This window comes from Desmodus rotundus, chromosome 12 (genome assembly GCF_022682495.2).
Source record: "Desmodus rotundus isolate HL8 chromosome 12, HLdesRot8A.1, whole genome shotgun sequence".
Classification (NCBI taxonomy): Eukaryota; Metazoa; Chordata; class Mammalia; order Chiroptera; family Phyllostomidae; genus Desmodus; species Desmodus rotundus.
The window spans coordinates 91913092-91934917 of NC_071398.1; the positions used below are offsets into that span (position 1 = coordinate 91913092).

Consider the following 21826-nt stretch of genomic DNA (forward strand, 5'->3'; position numbering starts at 1 on the left):
ATTTTTTAAGCTTTTTAGTCTTATTTCTGGCATAGGCAAACTACTAATAAACATAACTTTTAATGAAGATTTGTCATAATTGTTTTAACAATAAAATGAAATATTTATTTAAAATTTAAATACACCCAATAATACATCCTTAATTTCTTCCTTCAGCAAGTCAAGAAAGCCACAGGTCCTGGGAAGGTGCCAGGCTCCTGTTGAATGAGCATTATAATCAAACTGTGAAACCACTTGCAGATCACTTGGTAGCTTGCCAGTGACCGCCAAAAGCCAATGAACTTAAAAAATTAATTTAGAATATTTAAAATACTGTCAGTAGTAATCCAAATTAGGTAGTAGAATGATCGTCTATAGCTAAACTTAGATGGATAATTAGTTTGAGGTACTGGATATTTTTCTTACTGTAAGAAATATGATGATGCTTCACCTTTGAAATATTTGAAAATGGGTAACTGTAAGGACATTGTTTAAACTGTGTATTGATCATTTTACTTTTATTATTTTTATTCATTATGTTAATGGTTTATTTTCTTTCTAAATGCCTTTTAATGGTCTTCCCAGTCATGAGGTTCTGTAATTCGGTGGATGTTAAGAGAGCATACAAAATAGTAAATGCCTGTAATTTGCATTGTGCTGCTATGTTACAGCCGTTGAGTTACAAAGAAAGATTTAATGATATGTTCATTTGGTATGACCAAAATTTACTCGTTTACTTATTTTTCATTCAGTCAACTTGCCTGGCATTAGTACTAGATTTGGGGATACAAAAGTAAACAGTCCTTTTTCTCTCAAAGAGATCAAAACCTAGTAAAAGAGAAAAAACATTTAAACTTGTCATCTTGGTGGAGTGTGAAGACTACTAATAACATTGTGAGCAAAGGGCTGTGGAACCACGGGAGTGACTCTGCTTGTCAACCATTGGAAAGCCTTGTAGGTGACCTAAGCTGGGCCTTACGGTTTGAGTAGGTGTGTTAGTGGAAGAAGAGGTGGAACAGCATTTTGAGTAGAGGCAGCAGGTACAAGGGAATGGAGTATAAGAGCGTTGGGCATATTCAGAAAATGGTGAGAAGTCTCATGTGTACAGGTCGTTGGTTAGGGAAACACGGATAGGTAGGTTCGGGCATCACGAAGTTCTGTGCCGTAAGGGAAACCACCCTTTACAGTTCTTCGAAAGGAAAAGCACTTTGCTTTTGAATTTTCTAATTCATTCATATATTCAAAAATATTTAAATGCCCACTACTTGGCAGACCTTATATTATTACTTGGCAATTGTTAATGCAATGATTTAAACTTAAAGGTAAGAAATTTAGATATTGATCTAGAAAGGTTTATACATGGAAGAACTAGGTTTTATGACTTTATTTGAAAGAATGAAGAGATAGAAGAGTGTGAATGTATCTTTCATGCTTAAATTTTTATATTTTTAAGGGTAGATTGTTGTGGGAAAATTACAGAGCAATATGTAGGTCTAATATCTTTAAAGAAAAACTGAAAACATTTTTTTGAATTCTGAATTGAAACACATTCTTAAATAATAATAAAATTTATAAAATGTTCAGTTTTTTCTTACTGATTTTAGTATGTGTATACTTGTCAAGATCTAGAAATAGGAAAAATTCTATCAAGGATGTTTTCTTATTTATTTTACTGTTGACACTATTACAGGTGTCCCCCTTTCCCCCCTTGTCCCCTCCACTCAGCCCCGCCCCCTCTTCACCACATTGTCGTCTGTGTCCATGGACTATTCTAGGATGTTTCTCTTTTAAATTTGTCATTTCAACTGTGCTGTTCTCTTTTACCAAGGTCTGAAGGATTGTCTTTCATAAGCCTTTGGTATCCCACACAGTCAGTCTGTGGGCTCAGCTCTATTGTGAGATAGATCTTATTTACTAGATTCTGTCATGACTCGTACTCGCCAAGAGGGAATGGCAGAAGGAACGACCATCACTCTCGTCTTAAGGCAGCGACCAGCGAATTCAGGGAAAAAGCGAAGGCCCCTTCGGTGAAGATACTTCGGGGTGGTGGGCAGTTCGGGTTGCCAGTTTCACGTCACGTGTTGAGCCCTGACAGAATTCTTTCAGATTAGTGGGGGTTTTGTTCTGTTTTGTTTTTAGGATCACAGAGCTCTTGGACATTATTTAATATAGCCTGAAAGTATCCTCCTTTCTGACAGTTTTGGAAGTACCAAAATAGACCAGATTGGGCTGTCAGTTAGTAGTAATTTAAGAAATAACCTTAGGAATTTCCTTTTGGGATTTTTGATGTTTTGGCCAAAGTTAAAAAATCACCATCTTAGACTATAATGCTTATTATTTATATTTAATTACACAGTCTGTGAAGCTTACTTTTAACTCACAAAATATTATGGGTGCTTTGAAAATAAATGACTGCAATTTATTAATTGTTACAGAGGTTACAACCTCATTGCAAGAGACTGCTTCTGAGTCACATGTATAGTAGATGTTTTTGTGGAAATATGGTCGTAAATAGTCCCAGGAAATGCCTCTCGAATATGCTGTATTTACATTTCAATTTTATGTTGTTGGTTTGCTGCTTTAAAATGGAATATAATTAGAATACTAATACGCTAAGGCTTCATTTTATGTTTTGAGTCGAAGCTTACTAAATTAAACCTTTGCTCCCAAAGTAACATCTTGAGGAAAAATATACAATTTACCAGGTTTAGATGTTTTTTTGAGATCGTGTCTGTTTGATCTTTCCATCTGTAAAATTTAAGAGTATTTATAATACAACTAGATGTATAACAGAATTTTCCTTATGCAAGCATCCCTCATTTAATAAAATCCTGAATAAGAGTAACTTATTATTTAAATAATTAGCTGACTTAAATTTTTCGTCTTTCCTATGGAACTTGAGGATCTTTGCATGGTACATATGAGGTCTGTCCAGGAGGTATCCAGCCATGTACTATGAAAAATAGAGACATGTGTTGAAGAAGATGCAAGATACAAGAAACACTGCACGTAGAACAGTGACACTTAAGTCCCCTTCAAAGTAGGCACCTTGTCACCTCACACAGTTCTGCCAGTCGCCATCAGCTGCCCCATCATATTTTCCTGAATCTCACGGACAGTCTGAAATCTCTTCCCTTTCAGAAGTGATTTTAGTTTTGGGAAAAGCCAGAAGTTGCAGGGCGCCAAATCTGGACTTTAATGGGGCTGAGTCACCTGGGTGATTTGATTCGCCAGAAAACTCTGCAGGAGACCTGATGCACGAGTGGGCGTGTTGTTGTGAGGAAGCTGCCAATCACAGTTGTCTACATCTGTGGCCTTCTGAATCATCCAAATGGTTTCTCTGGGAGAATGTTCAAGCTTAACACAAAATTTGATGCAGATTCTTGCTCTACTCACTCAGTCATTTTGAATGTGACAGCCACACAGTACACATGCTTGCTCAACAGCATCTACCACCCCCACTGCCTAGCACAGTGAAGTCGTCATTGTTCATGCATGCACATTCCAGTCCACTCTCCTTGGCTGCCAGGTTACATGGATGTTGCACAAACCATTCTCGTTATATTAGCAATGGATGGACTTTTTCCAGACAGACCTCATATATTACCGGATGGAATAGAAGAATTCTCTCACACTGTATGTTCTAGTTAAACTAAAAGGAATGTGTGAGAACACCTTTTAAATGTACTAACAGCTCTTAGTGAGATGCCCAGGCCCTGGCGAACCCTTCCTGAGTATTGTGACCGAGAGTAGTCACGGAGGACCAGTCTTCTCATTGCCTGTCGTTGTCAGGATACTCATTGGCTGTTCATCCACCGGGAGGCCTAACTCACAGGAGTGGGGTCTCCTCGGCTAAGCTAAGGTTGAACACTTCAGGCTCTGGCTTGATGAACTGCCCTGTTCCCTCCCACCCAAGGGCACCCTTAACAAACTGTACAGATAAAGTTTGGAGAAAATTGTAGGAATAGAATAGTAAATATCAATTATGGAAAAGTGCAAAATAAGTTAAATTATTGACCATGGTTTCAAAATTAGGAATGTTAAGGTGGACTGGAGCCAAATTACTAAAATATTAGGTATTTCCCTTGAATAACTGGGCTGTCCGGTATACTACCAGAATGCCCTTTGAACTTGTCGCTTTCAGCATTTCATGTTATGAGTAGTTGTAGAGTTTTATAATATGAATTATTTTTAGTGCTTTTTACTACTAAGATCCTGAAAAATATCATTACTTTTATTAGAACATTTGAAACTGTGTGTGTTAAAATTTGGTACCTTCTCAGTGAGGTTGTATTACGAGTGAAGAGGAAGAGTTTTTTACTGGGACATTTGTTTCTCTTTATAATGAAGTTTAACAGCAATTACTTTTACACTAAACTTCTCAGGGACCATAAACTCAAATGCGAGTGTTTAATTCTCATTTTCAAGTCCTCTGTAACCGGTGGCTCTGCCGCTAGTGTTGTAAACCTGGACTTACCTCTGACTGGACATACGATAAATGGACTCCTGTTCGGCAGGCTTCCTTGTCATCCCTCAGGTCCCATGGATCTCATGCTGCTTCCTGAGATGCTGCCTTCACTGTTTTTACCTGTGGTTTTATTTGGACCTGATTAATTCCTGTTCACTCCACCCTGGTTGCCCCCTTTTCTATAAATCTGCCTTTATCATTTATAGTGTACATTTCAATATTTGATCTTATACCTTTCAGAGATAAGCTCAGTATTTGAGAGAGGAAGTGCCTTATCAGTACTTACTGTGTTGAACTGAGTTGAACTGAAGGAAGTTAGGGGTGTTTGTCAGCATAAATTATGCCTCATATTGTGGCGCATTTGCTCTTTGACTGTGGTTCTAACATTATGTACATTTTCCATCGTCTTCCTGAAAACATTCCAGCTGCTGAATCATGCTTATTTACTGACGGGCTGTTGTGAGCCATGCTGTAGGAGAGAGACATTAAACCAGGATGTGTATTATCGACATTGATAAAAAGTTGATGTTCGTAGTACAGCAGATTTTTATGGAATAATACGTGAAGTGTTTGTGTGTGCTTGTATGTCTTTACATTTATTGTATGAAGATTTCTTTTGTTTCTTCAACTCATTTTTCCTCCCTCAAAAGAAGGCAGTCACCTGATTAATCTTAGCTTCTCCCCCTCTTTAAGTGATTACAATTTTTTTCTGACTACTGGTTTTAAGTTTTCTTAGTGCTGATCTGATTATTGAGGTCTGATCTGATATTTGAGCAATACTCAACTGACAGGCAAGGCCGCTGTGATTTCTTTCTAGTTTGGTGCACCAATGGGCTAGTAAGCTCTAGTCTGTCACTGAGACCAGGAGAGACAGAATAAGAGACCTTTCTTAGGACTTTGCAGGTGACTGCTTAGAAAAGGTCAGTCCCTCTCCAACAAAGAGATTGGGGACAGTTCAGCCTACCAGGATGATTCAGGTCTGACGGAGTAAGCAGGATTCAGCACGTAAGGGGCTGCATGTGGCAGGTGGCACTCCTCTCTACTTGCTAAGGGAATATATCTTCAGAGTTAGGCCCCTGATTGTTCATGTTTCACTGCCAGGGTACACTTCTGTCCCAGCCTCTGGCACCTCCGGCCCCTCCGTTTAGGTGTACTCATACTGTCTGCCAATCTTGTGGTGGTTGCCGGGTTACTCCAGTATGCGAAGTGGAGGGAGAGGGAGCTGAAGATCTGTAGTCTGCCGCTTTTCTATTGTTTTCAGGATAAGCTTGCTGTTAATGCTCTCTTTCTGATGTTTCCAGAGTTGTCAGGTTTCCAAGGTTTCTATTTAATGTAATTTCCAAATACTCAGCAAGCTTTTGTTACAGTGCGATGTTATCAAAGATCATTTCTTTGAACTCTTACTAAATAAAGGTCAGCATTGGATCATGTACATAGTCCCCTGCTTATGATTTTCTGACTTTATGATGGTGCAAAAGTGATACATATTCAAGTAGAAACTCTACTTGGAATTTGGAACTTTTACCTTTCTTGAGCTAGTCAGTACGATACCGTCTCGTGATGCTGGACCGCGGCAGTGAGCCATGGCTCCGATCAGCCTCGCCATCGGGAGGGCAAACCAACGGGACTCTGCAGTCAAGTGTTGGATGTTGTGTTTCGTGTTTTCACGTCCCGTCACGTCCACAAAACGCCCATCTGCGTCCCCTGCTTCTGGTGAGAAGAGGAGGAAGGCATCGACTCTGGAGATGGAACTCTGGAAGACTGGCTGACTATAGGCAGTTGTGAGCATGTTTGAGGCGGGCGAGGCTAAGTTGTAATGTTTGGTAGGTGAGGTGCATTCAGTGCATTTTTGGCTTATGATGTTTTCAGCCTGTGATGAATTTATCAGGACTTTAATCCCATTGTAATTTGAGGAGTCTCATTGTGTGAATTTTTCTGATATTCTTCACAGATAATGGAAAGGTGTAGGTGGGAATACCTTTTAGTATTGCATGTTAGTTGTTTCTATGTCATGCTGTAGCAGTCTCTTAGCAAATGAACGCCTGTTTGCCTGCTGTTCCTCTGGCCAGTGCTTTCACTTGTGCCTGGACCAGCTGCATCCAAGCTGAAGTCTGCCGTGAATTCTCTTCACACTGACCCTCAACAGTAACAGAAAACAGCAGAGCAATCACTGCCCGCACATTCACGGTCCCCTAGTCTCCAACCCCGCATGTAACTGCTGCTGTCAGATACAGTCCCGTCCACCCGAGGTTCTCATCCTGCGGCAGTCGTGCGCGCGATGCCTTGATACGGAGTTAGAAAACGAGGAGAGAGTTTTGGGAACTCTTTGAAGCTTTTGCTTATAAACTTACCTACTTTGAAATTTTAAAACCATAAAATTACTGTTGCCTTTTTTTGTTTTTAGAAGACTGACCTGAATATGTTTGACAGTAATGAGAATATAATTTTTAAAAATTTGAAGGTTCATTGATTGTAATTGTATTTCTGAATAATTAATTATAAATACATTTCCTTTATGGATTAGTACTGTATTGGCCCCAGTTCAGGAAATGTCATTCTAAGGTGGTGGTACTTTTTATAAGAGTATATATCCTAGCTAAATCCCAACATAATCTAGAATTAATTCTATTTTGTGACTGTAGCAATAGGTCAAGGTCATAGTCACGTGGCTCTAGATTAGAGATTGCCTGTTACAGTGATGCCTCTTTGACTCCAGATCTGGAGAATAAACTTATATTCCACAGCAAACCAAATGCATTCTTTTAAATAGCTGAACTTTCTTATTTTTAGGTGAAAACTCCTGCTCATGTGGTCATTAAGTCTGCTAGCATCCTTAAACGTAGTTTACTAAGCACATTATGTTTACTAGTCGTAGTAAGAATTAATGTGATGAGTTTAAAAGCTAGTTAAGGTAAATATCTTTTTATCCCTTCACCCACTGTTCCTACCTTTGTGCTCTTTTGTTTGGCTGTTTCTGCTTAACTGAGGCGCGTGATAACTTACACGCAGTGCAATGCGCCCATCTGGAGTGTCCAGTCCAGTCTGCAGCGTATTCCCGAGGTGCATAACCAATACCACAGTCAGTTTGGAGCATTTCATCACCTCAGAAAGATGCTTCACACCCTTTAGCTGCTAGCTTCAACCTCCCCATCTCCCGCAATCCTAAGCAACCACTAATCTATTTTATATATTTGCCTATTCTGGACATTTCAAATAAATGGAGTCATATTATATGTGATCTTTTGTGACTGGCTTGAGTTAGTATAGTGTAGCACAGAAGAATGAGGATTGTTCCAAGTTGTAGCATGAATCAGTACTTCGTTTTTTTATGGCCAAATAATGTTCCATGGTATGAGTACGCCACATTTCACCCATTCACCCACTGACGGATGTTTGGGTTGTGTCCCCCTTTTGGTTAACACGAGTGACGCTGCTAAGAACTTCGGTGTGCAAGTTTGTGTGCGGACACTCGTCTTCATTTCCCACAGAGACGTGCCTGGTAGTGGAGTGCCTGTGTCAGTGGTACCTCTGTGTTTAACTTTCTGACGAGCTGCCGGGCTGTCTTACCAAGTGGCTACAACATTCTGCGTTCTTATCAACAGTGTATGATGGTTCCGATTTCTCTGTGCCCTTGCCAACACTTGCTATTTTCTGATTCTTTAATTATAGTCATTCTAGTGGGTATAAAGTGGTATCTTAATGATTTTCAAAAATGGTTTTATTTTGAATTTTTCTAATGATAAATGATGTTGAGCATCTTTTTTGTGTGCTTATACTTTTTAAAAATCATATTTCTCTTTTATTGTAGGATTGTAATCTTATAGCTAGAAAGAACTTTAGTGGTTGTCTAGCTTTCTGTCTCCAATTTATTCTAATATGCAGTCTTTTGGCTTGTGTTAGAAGTGATGGAAATATAATATTTGTTAAGAAATCAGCCCGATTTTTTTTACAACTCTAGTTATTAGAAGCTTCTTTCTACATTATCTATATCGATATTTCTATTTAGATATTCTCTATAGATACCAAGTTATTAGAAGCTTTTTTCTATATATATCTGTTTCACTGTTTTGTTGGTAATGTTATTTTTTTCTAATCTGTTCTAATTTTGCTTTCTAGGGTCACATAGAATAAGTCTTAATTCTTCATCTACATAAGAATCCTTCACTGTGTTAAACAGCTTTTAAGTCTCCCCTTCTTCAGGCAGGACATGCCTGATTTCTAGACTTGTTCTTTACCCCGCAGCCATCAGGTGCCGCTGCCCAGTCACTCCGTGTGAACACGTTTCAGTTCCTCAGCTCCTCTCTTCCCGTGTGGCTTGGGGGAGTGAACAGGCTGTTTGAGACATAGTGTGGCTCACGTAGAGTAAAACTTCTCTCTCATTTGAATACTGTGATTCTGATATAGCTTAAGATTTTTGGCAGCCATATTACTAAAAATTTCAAGTCTTTTTCACATTCTGTTACGCAGTATCTGTTCTATGCTAAGTTCAGTACTTTGTGTGTGTCATAATTTGACTTATCACATTATTCCAATGTTAAGATATTCTTTTGGATCTTGATTGTATCACATACTCTGTGAACTATCTTTCACTGATCCTGTCATCAGGAAGTTTGACTAACATGCTTTTTTGTGTCTTGAGTCAACTATAGATGAAGGTGATACATAGGACAGGGTCAGAGACTGATTTTGCCACTAGAAACTTACCTGAGTAACATTGATTTACTTGTGAACTTGTATGATGTTAATTAATATTCTCCTGAGTAATTAAAATGAAAATAGGAATTCATATGATAAATTTGATTTAATTGCTTGAATTTTGCTTATAGTCACCCCTAGAACAACATAGGGGTTAAGGGTTCTGACCCCTTTGCATAGTTGAAAATCCATGAATAACTTATGACTCCCCCAAATCTTAACTTCTTATAGCCAACTGTTGTCTGGAAGCCTTACTGATAACATAAACAGCTGATTGATACATGCAAGAGGTGACCCCCCCAAAACCCCAGAATTATCTTCTAGCGGGGTGTATGCCCCTTGTAGTACAGGCTTCATCTGCTAGATGAATGTCCTAGGAACCCATCTGTATCAGTGTACCAGCTGGTGGTGTTGTGAGAGGCTGCATTTTGCTTCAGCGAATTTTTTGGGGGAAGACTTTTTCAATACATTTGCCCATTTCATGATGGGTGATTTATGAGCACACTTGCCCACACTGCACTGAGTAGTCAGCAGTTTTTAATCAAAAAACAGCATGACTCCCATATCTTTCCCTCCCTATTCACCCAGTTGTACCTGAGTGATTTTTTTGTTTGTTTCCTGGATGAAAAAAGTCCTCAAAGGGAAATGTTTTGCCTATGTGGAAGAGGTGAAACAAAAAATGGCAGAAGCACTAAAAGGCATCAAAATTGATGGGTTCAAAATGCGTTTTGAGCAGTGGAAAAAACACCTCGATAGGTGCATTTCATCAAATGGAGAGTGCTTTGAAGGCGACTGAAGATTAAACATGTAAGAGTACACACACAATTCTTTATAAATAAATTCTGGGATTTGGGGGGTCTCTCCTTGTGTTTTGTAGTTCTGTGTATCAATACTGTATTCTCACAATAAAGTAAGCTAGAGAACAGAAAATGTTAAAACCATACGACAAGATAAATCCCCCTGTAAGTGAACCTGCGCAGCTCAAACTGTGTCGAATGGTCAGCTGTGTATCAAACACACTGCTTTTGTTGGTGGGACTATTTCTACCAAATTTTGAGCTGTTAGTCAAGAAGTGTGATTTGCTCTAGGTCGATGATAGGCTACTTCATTCTCTACGCAAGCGGCTTGTTTGTATGTCTGATTGATGGAATTTAGGTCATGGGCCTGCATATCCTGCTGTGAGGGAGTCTGAGAAGTGAGGTTTTGGAAATTCCCTTTGGAAAGTTGGGATGCACAATATGGGGAGGCTGTTAAAATGCTGAGATAGTGTTCTAAGACTTTGATAAGCCAGCAACAGATGTACACTAAACTGTCTTGCTTTATCATTCTCTAAACCTATTTAATGAAATCATTCATTCTATTAAGATGGTTGGTTGAATGGAGGCAAATGTAATGGAAAAGGGTATGGAATGGAAATACACCTAGTTTAGCAATGTTAATCCATTCATTTGGGTATTCCCATTTGTGCATTTCATCAGAAATCATTGATGGTTATTGGAATTCTGGGAAGATGGCAGTGGTTGTAGCATAGTTTATGATTATTCCCAAATGCTTGCTTTACAGAATAATCAGGAAAGCGTAACCCAAAGCTCTTAGGCAGTATCTGTTAACAAAACTAGTTGACCAAAGAAAACAGGGACAAACCAGCAGCAGCTACAGGATCTGTGTAGCTTTGGTGTTTCCAGACGGGAGAACACGAGGGAGTCTGACGGACCTGAGAATGGCAGAACCCTAAAGCTACCAGTGGTAAGGAATAGAGGGGTTTTGCACACTTCAATTCTTATCTGAGTACAAGGGGTTCATGGTAAGGTTCTCCAGATCTGCCTGAGCTGTAGAACTCCCAAGATTAACCAGCCAAAGCCTCACACAGTGATCTGGGAAGTTAATCAAAACCAAGCAGTAAAAGGATAATAAAAACAAAAGGAAAAAGAAGAACCGGGTAAAAGTGGGAGTGAGGACCAGAGCCAAGCAATTTAAAAGTACCCCAGAGGCCAGACTTTTAAATACGTCATGAAAACAACAGAAAAGAGAGGTGTATAGACCCTAAAATCTATCCTGACCCACACTTCTGTCTTCAAAATTTAAGAATATTAATATCATGTAAAGATGAGCAACAGGAAGGATTGTGGTTGAAGCCTTATACAAAGTTACTGTAATTCAGGATGGGCTAGTATAATCATTGTTACTTTAGCTAACATTTATATACTATTTACTTTGTGCTGAGCACTGTTCTATTTTATGTATATATATTTTAAATACTTTAAGCATTCATATGAGATAGCTACTATTCCTGTTTTTACAAACGAGGAATTTGAAGCAGAGAGATTATTGTACTCAACATTGTACAGCTAGACCTATGGACAAATTAAGGGAAAAAAAATCAATCAAACAGAAGCCAAAAAGGGAGCACGTGGAAGCAACAAACCCGACCTTGTGTATATTAGCTTGATAACATTTGGAATAGTTATTTTTCAGCTGGAAAAGAAAGTTTTACAAGGTTTTAAATCTTGACCCTGCAACTGATGTGGAATCTGAATCCAGATGGTAAAGATCCAGCCAAAGACGTATCCTTTCCCCTCTGAGTGAAGGAGCATCTCAGTGTCTCAAATAATGCAGTCTGAGGCAATGTCAGAATTGGCAAATTTTATCCTATTGGCTGCCAAACTGGAGTCTCTTTCTGTAACTGCTGACACAACATAAAAATAACTTAATGGATTTTGAGTAGAGAGAAATGAAATAAACTTCTTAAGCCTTTATGAGAAACACTTCATTGGAGTGGAAATCCAGAGCCTACAGTAGCCAAAGTTTACCCCTTACAGATGACGTGGCTGGAGACGAAAACTAATGCATCCTTGGCAACTTTATTCTGAATTCAATCTGATAATGGCAGATATTTTTTGAAATATAATTTCTGCTTAAGATATAATATTCCCTTCCCTTCCACCCTCAGAAAAAAAATTGTCAGCAGCATCCTAACATGCTTTGTGCTGTTGCTTCGGAAAGAGGAATTAATCTCAGGAAGAAGAAATATATTTAGAATACACTGCAGTCAAATTATGGAGTCATATTTTTCCCTAAAGATTTTAATTACAACTGTATTATGCTTTATGTACAAAGATATTCATCATATCTTTGTAAGAGGAAAAGTGAAAATAACCTAAATAGACAACTGTCAGATAATGGTTAAGTAGATTACGGTGCATTGCTGCATGGAATGTTACGCTGGCTTTTAAATTAATGTTTGTGGGACCTCTGCTCCTGGGCCTGGAGTAATAGGGATGAGATTTACCCTTGTGCCCAAAACAAGAAGAAAACTTGGCACAATAGATGAAATAATAATTTTCAGAAATGGCACTAAAAGTAGTAGAAAACTAGGAGACAAAGGAAGCAAAGGAGTGCCACAGTTGCCCCAGCTTATTTTCTGGCAGCCATTTTCAGGCTGCTGCGAAGAGGTGGGATCAAAGGAGCCTGGCTGTGTCACCAATTTGAGCTAGAAAACGCTGGGCCAAACACCAGAGAGTATGTTCCCGCAGAAGGAGAGAGGCCCAGAGATCTGCAGAGGGGTCCCTGCGACTGAGCACTAATCTGTGTGTGTGTGAGAGAGGAAGCTAACAGGCTGGGGAAAGAAATACGAGAAAGCAGTAGGCCAAACAATTCTTGGAGCTGACGCAGGACTGAGAGTATTTCATTTCCTACTAGTCCGAGTGGAAAGAAAATGTAATACATGGGGCATTTGATAGTGGCCTCAGAAGGATTTCACCTCAGTAGAGAGGCTAAATTAAGCTGTACATTAAAGGCTGCTCTGCCTCTGCCTTAACAAAGCTTTATGGTGAGTCCTGAAAGGATCAAATTGATTCCACATAACGGGATGCATGCCCAAACAAAGTCTAACATAATTTAGAGGAACACGACAAAATCAGCGAACTAGAGTGCAAAATTTACAATGTCTGGCTTACAGTAAAAGTCTTTCAAGCATTCAAGGACAGCAGGAAAGTATGACCCATAACCAAGAGAAAAAAAGCTGTCAGTGAAAGCAGAAATAATAGAGATGAAAACAGCTATTATAAATATGTTCTATATATTCATGAAAGTAGAGGAAAACGTGAGCATAATGGAGAAATAGAAGACCCAAAAAGACCCAAATGGAACTTCTTATAAAGGAAGAAAATAATATTTGATACGAAAAAATATCCTGGGTAGGGTTAACAGCACATTAGCCATTGCATTAGAAGAGATTAGTGAACTTGAATATGTAGCAAGTGAAACTAATAAAAATCAAGCACAGAGCATAAAAAGACTGAACAAAAAATGAGCAGAGCCCCAGTGAGCTGTGGGAAAATATCAAACAATGTAGTATATTGGGGTCCCAGAAAGAAGAGAAAAAGCACAAGAGAGAAGACAATGAACAAAAATTTAATAAACGATAACTGAAATTTTAAATATTTGATGAAAAGTATAAATCAGAGTGTTTCATCATGGACATTTGGGGCTGGATAATTCTTCGTTGTAGAGACTGAACTGTACATTGTAGGATGTTTAGCAGTAACTCCAGTCTGCTTACTAGATGCCAGTAGGACCGCCTGTTTGCGGCACATTACCCCAGACAGTGCCAGGTATCCTTGGGGGAAAGAGGAGACAACAGTCTTCCCTAGTTGATAGTCACTGCCATTAACCCGTAGATCCAAGAAGCTCCATGAACCCCAGGCAGAAGCAGCACCAAGACACATTATAATCAACTGGTGAAAACCAGTGAAAATCTTAAAAGCATCCAGATGCCCCCACCTCCCAAAATGATACAGAGGAACACAGGTAAAAAAAAAAAAAAAGTATGGTAGACTTCTTTTCTGAAGCCTGAAATCAGTAGGGGTAACATCAAAAGGAAAAAAAAACTATCAACTCATAATTCTATACCATTTAAGGTAGCTGTCAAAAATGAAGGTGAAATCTACTTACCACGATAATGGTCATTTATGAGAAAGCCACAGGTGACATTACACTCAATGGTGAGAGACCGAAAGCTTTTTCCCTTAAGATCAGGAATAAGACAAGGATGCCTGATTTTACCACTGCTGTTCAACATTGTACTTGTAAATTCTAGCCAGAGCAATTAGACAAATAAAAGAAATAGCACCCATATTGGAAAGGAAGAAGTAAAACTAGCTCTGCTGACAGATAACAAACATCATCCTACATATAAAAATCCAAAAAATCGTCGAAAAAACTACTTGAATTAATCAATGAATTCAGCAAATTTGCAAGATATGAGAGCAACATGCAAACATCAGTTGTGGTTCTATATACCTGCAATGAGCACCCCAAAATGGGAACCAAATATAATTTCATTTACAATAACATCCAAAAGAGTAAAATACCTAGAAATAATGTAAACCAAGGAGATGAAAGATTTTATACAGAAAACTATAAACTAAACCGTTGCTGAAACAAATTAAAGAAGATCTAAGTAAGTGGAAGGACATCCCATGTTCATAGATTGTCTGATTTTATATTGTTAAGATGGTAGTACAACCCAAAGTGACCTACGGATTCAGTGCAGTTTCTCTCAGAACTATTTCTAAATGCCATTTCTGCGGGAATGAAAAAGCCAGTCCTCACATTCAGATGGATGTGAAAAAAAGGGCCCCAAATAGTCAAAACACTATTGAGAAAGAACAAAATTGGAGGATTCACACCACTTGCAGTTTCAAAACTTACTACAAAGCCACTCTAATTATGATGATGGTGTGGTACTGGCATTAGGGTAGACCAGTGGAGTAGAACTGAGTCTGAAAATAAACCCACACTTTTAAGGCCCGTTGGTTTTCAATAAGGGTTTCGAGACTTTCAGTATTGGAGGACCTGTGGGCTTTTCCAGAGGTTGCAGTTTAAGCTTTTCAGACAGTAGGAACATCCAAGTTCACTGCTTCACGTTACATGTTTTGGAAGAATCTTATTTCTAAATTTAACCTTCATCTTGTTGAGAATATCGAGGGGCAGGGCCTGCTGAATACTTGATTCTGGAAAGTGTTGCCGTGAGATTGTTTTCTTTCCTTGTACTTCAGCGCTCTTTCTCTGTCTCCCTTCCGCCTTCTCCTTCCTTCTTGCCACCTAGAAATATGATTGAATTTGAAGTTTTACTATAGTTTAGTTTCTTTCTTTCTGGGGGACTTTAATTTTGTTAATGTAGATGTGATTTTCCTGGATCACCTTTTATATCTGGTATTTATATTTCATATTTTGTTTTCATTGTTCCACATGGAACAGCCATATTTTCTACAGTGAACATACCTAAGCTCTTAATAATCAGCTAGGGGAGTGGCATTTAAGTGACACCAGAGGCAGTCGTGGAATGACCTTGTGGAATGACCTTAGTTCGCTGGTGGGTACTCATTCCAATGCTTTGATGACCTGAGAGGCCCCTTGCCTTTCTGGTACCGTCTCGAACCTGTGACTGCTGCCTTGGAGAAATGGGGGACAGTCGAACTTTTAGTATTCCTTAGCCAGGTAGTATTTTGTAACTGGTTTAAACACACGCAGCTTTAATCCACATGTCTTTTTTCTCCCCCCACAGTCACCAGAGAAGAAAGGAAAAGAAGCAAGTACTGGTTTTGGCGGACCAGTTGTTAGTTCTCTGTATCATGAAGAAATCATCAGGTGATTTTCTCCCTGGTCGTTGGTAACACAGCTGTCCATCTATCTATCTCTGTGTGCATCATCCAGATGTGTGTTTGTGGGGATGCGTCTACATGTTTTTAATCCTGAAAACTTCCATTTGTAAAGGACTTTTCCTTAACCTGAAGCTGACGTGGTGGTATCTCTAGTAGGATAATAACTGGCAGGAAAGAATTTTTAAGGTGTATAATCTTTAAAATCAACAAGTGTCTGACAGTACCAGATAGTAGCCCTGTCCAGCATTTAAGTACTTGATAGGGCAGGTGTCTCAGACAATCTAAAGTCTATGGAGTTTTGTTGGTGTTAGTTTTCCTCAAAATACCAGTTTTTTAATTTTTATCGTTTATTTACTTGAGCTGCCAATAAAAAATCACTTTGGAGTGTAAAATGCTTTACGAAAGAACGTATTATGCAGGTTCCTCAAAAAATTAAGCAGGGAATCGCTGTAGGACCCAGCAGTTCTCGTTCTAGTTCTGCGTTCCACAGAGTTGGAAGCAGAGTCTGAACGACACGTTTGCGCAGCCATGTTCAAAGCAGCGCTGTTCTTAACAGCCGAGGGGTAGAAGCCATCCAGGGGGCCAGCGACAGGTGCACAGCATATGGTATATGCAGAGGAATATTAGCCTCAAAAGGGAAGGAACTTCTGAAACATAGCTCGGACATGGGTGAACCTTCAGGACATTATGCTAAGCGAAAATGAGCCAGTCGCAAAAAGATAAATACTGTATGACTCCAGTCATGTGAGGTCTCAAGAGCAGACAAGTTTACAGGAACAGGGAGTAGGAGGGTGGCTGTCGGGAGCTGGGGGAAGGGGAGGTAGATGGGAGGTGTTGCTTGGTGGGCCCCGAGTTTCAGTTCTGCAGGGTGGGAGAGTTCTGGAGAGTGGTGGCACAGCATGTGACTATACCCGGCACCGCTTAGCTGCTTAATTGTGCACTTAGCAGTGGTTGCCATGGTGCAATTTATGTGTTTTTCACCACAACTTAAAAATTGTAGAGGTCATTTTGTATTATTTAACAAAGGACTTAAATTTTGTAATGTGTGACATTTTTGGATAATGCTTTTCTTTCGCCACTGTGTTTGTGTAAATCAGGAAAAGGCTTCTAAGTCATGTGACACCTTAGAGATTGTTCCTTTATGAATAAAAATGAAATAGGAATCTCTGATGCTCTTATGCTTTTTGAGTTATCTGAACTTTACTTTTTTTACTTATTAACATGAAACAAATGAAATCTAATTTTCAAGTGGGAAATGGGGATTCGCTAAATTTATTGAAGGGAAATAATCTACCTTCATAGAGTGAAGAGAAAGTGGTACCAAATATGTATGCTGCATTCTTGCAGAAGATTTTGCTGACATTACCCACCACATAAAGAAGTGGGGATACGAGCTCCCAGGTAGCATTCTGGGAGGGAAGTTTTGCTACCACTGTGAGTCAAAAACTTTAAATGCTCATTGTTTCCAGTTAGTGACCAGTCAGTTAATACTAGGGGTCCTCTGATGAATCTAATTGCATAGCAAGCATGCCATTTTTCCGTGGATTGAATGTTTAATTTGGGCGGGGATGGGGCAAGGCTTTTGCAGAATTGAGGGGAATGCAGACACCCTCTAAGGCTGCCCGCTGGCGTGGAGTGCGTTTGCCACCCTGGTCCCTGAGAATCCTGAGCAGCCCGCACCGTCCTGAGGAAGCGTGGTTTAAAAAACACTTTCAGAGATTAGTGTCCCCTCCCCTTCACCCTTATATATTCAACAAGTGTTTCAGCTTCTTAATTTGTATTTTTCATCTTTAGTCTTCCCCCAAAATGGTGTTTTAGAACCCTAACCCCACCAATCAAAGTTTACTAAATGTTCAAGTCATTTTTCCTACGTGATAGGATAGGGGTTAGCATTCTTTCTCTGTTTTCCCACAGTCCTTTGTTCATAATTTTGTTATAGCATTGATCATATTATACCACAATGAATTATAATTTTTAAAAATACTCTATCCTTCCACTAAACTTTTAGTTTTTGGAGGTCACAGATCACATTTTATCCATCTCTGTATTCTCACCATCTGAGCAAGTGCCCAGAAGTTAGCAGGTACCTGGCGAAAGTGCCCAGGGCTTGGGAGGTGTGCGCGACCTGCCCGAAGGAAAGCACTGTCCAGCGTACTGATTTCAGCTCACACTGCACTAGCCTGGGCCCTGTCCCAAAGCAGAGACTGCTGTGCCGGTTTGGTTTTCTGGTGGTGTGCCTGTCCTCACCTCTTTCCCTAAGCACGTAAGAAAATGTACAGGCAACTTTACTTTCCTAGGTAAAGAAATTGAGATAGTTTCTTCACTTTGCTTTTTAAAAATCACCATGTATACTTTCTTTTGGAGGGGGGGGGGTGGTGTTAATTTTTTTCTATTTTATTTTTCAATGACAGTTGACATTTAATATTTTATATTAGTTTCAGGTGTACAGCATAGTGGTTAGACATTTATAAATTTAGAAAGTGACCCCCTAATAACGCTACAACTCACCTGGCTCCATACATAGTTACGACAATATTATTGACTATATTCCCTGTGCTGCATTTTTTAAAATTTAGTATACATATATTTTCTTTTTTTATTGTTTTTCAATTAACAGTTGTCCCCATTTTCTCCCATTATTCTCCCCTGCCATACTTACTAATAATACCAATCACTTATCTATAAGTAATAATGATCCTTATTTTGTGTGCCAATTTCTTCAAGGGCTCCCAGACTAGTATTTTTCACAATGACATGCTGTACGCACTTCCTTTTGTACTGCCCAGTGACCTGATTGCTGTATCTCTACAGAACAGGAAGCAAATCAAATGCACCCCAGTTGAAGTGAGAGTAGATCCCTGGACAATTGAAGTATTCCTCAGGTAGAGTTAAACTGTATTGGAAGAGTTCGCCTACCCGCTCCCTTATCCTCCATCCAATTTCTAAATCAGAGACTCTTTAGTTTGAAATCAATATTTAGAATTTGATCATAAGAAACAGTAACAAATGATCATATATATATATATTTTTAAACATTTTATTTATTTTATTTTTAGACAGAGGGGAAGGGAGGGAGAAAGAGAGAAACATCAATGTGTGGTTGCCTCTCACACGTCCCCATCTGGGAACTTGGCCCACAGGCCAGGTGACCTGACTGGAATCAAACCCATGACCCTGTGGTTTGCAGGCTGGCGCTCAATCCATTGAGCCACACCAGCCAAGGCAACGTCATATATTTTTATAGAGATTTTAATTCAACTCAACATATATTTATTATGAATCTATGAGACAAAACATTGTGAATATCTGTGCTTCTCAGCTTCTTCACCTTTTCATAGTATATTCTCTGTTGACATCTACATGTATGTTTAATAACATTAGTTAATGGAATGAGATACGAACCTTTGCTATGGGCAAAACTGGTTAGTCCTGGCCTTATTTCATTAAGTCATCTAAATATTACTTTTATGATATGATTTAAGTCTCTGCCTTCCAGAACACATTGTTAAGTATGAAACAGTAAGGAACGTGAAGATGAGAGCCACTGAAAGCCTTTTAACTACCACAAACAGTAATCTTATTACTGCTGTAGCAGGACAGAAATTACAGCAGCCACTAATTTTCTTACATAGAGAATTCGTTTTATAACTGAACACAGTTCCAGCATAACAAACTAGATTCACGATGAAAATTACTCTATATTGAAATGTTGGGCTACTCCAGTGAAGGACCAGATGTAATCCCTATTGTTTTTTGGTTTTGTTTTTTAAAAATTTTATTTGTTTACTTTTAGAGGGGAAGGGAGGGAGAAAGAAGGAGCAAAACATCAGTGTGTGAGAGATACTTCTATGGTTGCCTCTTGCACACCCCCAGCTGGGGACCTGGCCTGCAGCCCAGGCACGTGCCCTAACTGGGAATCAAACTGGCGAGCTTTCAGTTCGCAGGTTGGCACTCAGTCCCCTGAGCCACACCAGTCAGGGCCCTATTGTTTCTTAAGTATAAGGATGTAGTTACAACATTGAAAAGGGGCTATTTGTTGACTTCTATGTAACCAAATATTGCTTGTGTTTTAGTGAAATGTAGTAGGTGGTGTTTTAGTTTTCCAAGGGAAAGTTCTGCTTTAACTGGAGTTAATTGCAGTTTCTTGGCAGAATTTTATGTTCAACTGAGATGAAAGTAACTGTAGGTTTTAGAGTTTTGGAAACTTCAAATGGTAAACTTGAAGGAAAGGAAAAGTTTCCCTCTGTAGAACCATTGTTTTTAAAAAGGACATTAAGAATGTACTTTGAGTTCTGTTTTGGATACTTTAATATATAAACTTCTAATTTTTTTCACATTCGTAAAGATCAGGAAAACCAGGATCGAATAACACAATCTCACAAGGCCTAGGCCCCATTGCCTTGGCAGCTTTCCTGACTGGTGTGCACCGTAGGTGATAAGCTAAGGGCCCACTTCAGTTTTATTGTGAATTTTTTGAGCCATGGGCCACTGGGGCCAGTTCTGGGCTTGCTCCCTGCCTGTTCTGGTTCTGACCTTTATTCCACCCTGTCTCAGAAAGCGACAGTATAGTCATAGATACAGATCTCTGGAGTTAATATTCCAGAGCCCTGACACCAGTTTCTCCTTCTGAAGCTAGTTAATTGTTCTGTAATGTAATGGAAGGGATATAATGTGAGGCTAATGAAGTACAAAAATTATGGAGCCAAACTGCCAGCATTCAGATGTTGGTTCCGTCACTTCTTAGCTCTGTGACCTTGGACAGGTTACTTAGCTATACAATGGGGGTAACTACAGTACCGTTCACATATGGTGCTTTTGTGGATTATAGGAACACATACACACAGGCATCGTAGAACAATATCTGGCACAAAGTAAGTTATGATGTCACTGTTGTCACTGTTCGCTTTCATAATATTGCTACCGAGAGTCCCCACAGTCAAGACCCAGGACATAGGCTTATGCTGGGAGCTAAAAGCACATGTCAGTCCGGTTTTAGGATACGAGACAGGTTGTTTGCTTTTACTGAAACTTGGAAAACGGGAGGGAGAACCAATGCTATCAGGTCTGCGTTTGAAACTATAGCAGCAAGAGAGTAAGAAATCCTGTAACTCACAGTTACTCTAGTCTTGAGGTCAGTTGTGTTTCATTCATACTGTGTAGACTGGCAGCAAAAGCTCTGGTTAGGAAGCCTTGGGCTTTGCCAAGAGTTAGTTGGTTCTGTACTTTGCTGACTTAACAAGAAAACACTTTGCGCGACTTGTGTAAGTAGAAATTGGCACGTAAATTGGGAATTAGAGGAAGAATTAAAAATACAACAATGAAGCGTGTGCAGGTCCATCTCACCCCACAGTAAGATTTGATCTTCCCTGTTAGGTTTTGTAGCTTGATGCTATGCAATCTATCAGAATTTTATTAATCCCACTTACACAGGCAGCCATCTGGACCTTCTCTAGGCAAGACCAGAGCAGTATACAGCTAAAATGATTGATGGGCTCTGGAATTGATTAGTTGTTCTGTGAGACAAATGAACTGTTTTGGCAGAAAATACCAGAGGTCACTGCTGTGGTCAGACACAAAAGCCGTTAGAATTTTAAAGAGATTCTTTCACCATTGACTTACAGAGTTAAAATTTTTAAACAATAATGGATTTTGAAAATATTTTAGAAATACCTTTCCATTGGCCACTGTCCGGTTCTGATTATAAAATGGAGGATATAAGTATTAAAAACTAGAATGAATGTGACTATTTTATGCTTTAATTTTGTATTTGTTGATGAAAATATGAGCTGGAATGAAAGTAGTACACAAACATACTCTGAAATTTTTCTGAAAAGGGTATGTTTGGAGACAAAGCTACAACAAGCAATGTTTTACTGTAAGTGACATAAAATGGTACGAAATTCCATGTAGTTATTTATTCAGAGCGTCATTGTTAGATAGCAATCTGTTTTGTGGGTGTTTTTTTTAATTTTTTGTTTTTAATTAATCTGTGTAAGACTCTGATGCTTCAATAGTATGT

General features: G+C 39.1%; 1 protein-coding gene across 1 annotated transcript in view; it reads left to right on the forward strand.

Annotated features, from left to right (window-relative positions):
- ACBD6 (acyl-CoA binding domain containing 6) overlaps positions 1-21826 on the forward strand; it is a 131293-nt gene that overhangs the window by 26599 nt on the left and 82868 nt on the right. The window contains exon 4 of the mRNA XM_024552942.4: positions 15711-15793. Within this exon, the coding sequence (XP_024408710.2) occupies positions 15711-15793 (83 nt within the window). The remainder of the gene's footprint in view (positions 1-15710; positions 15794-21826) is intronic.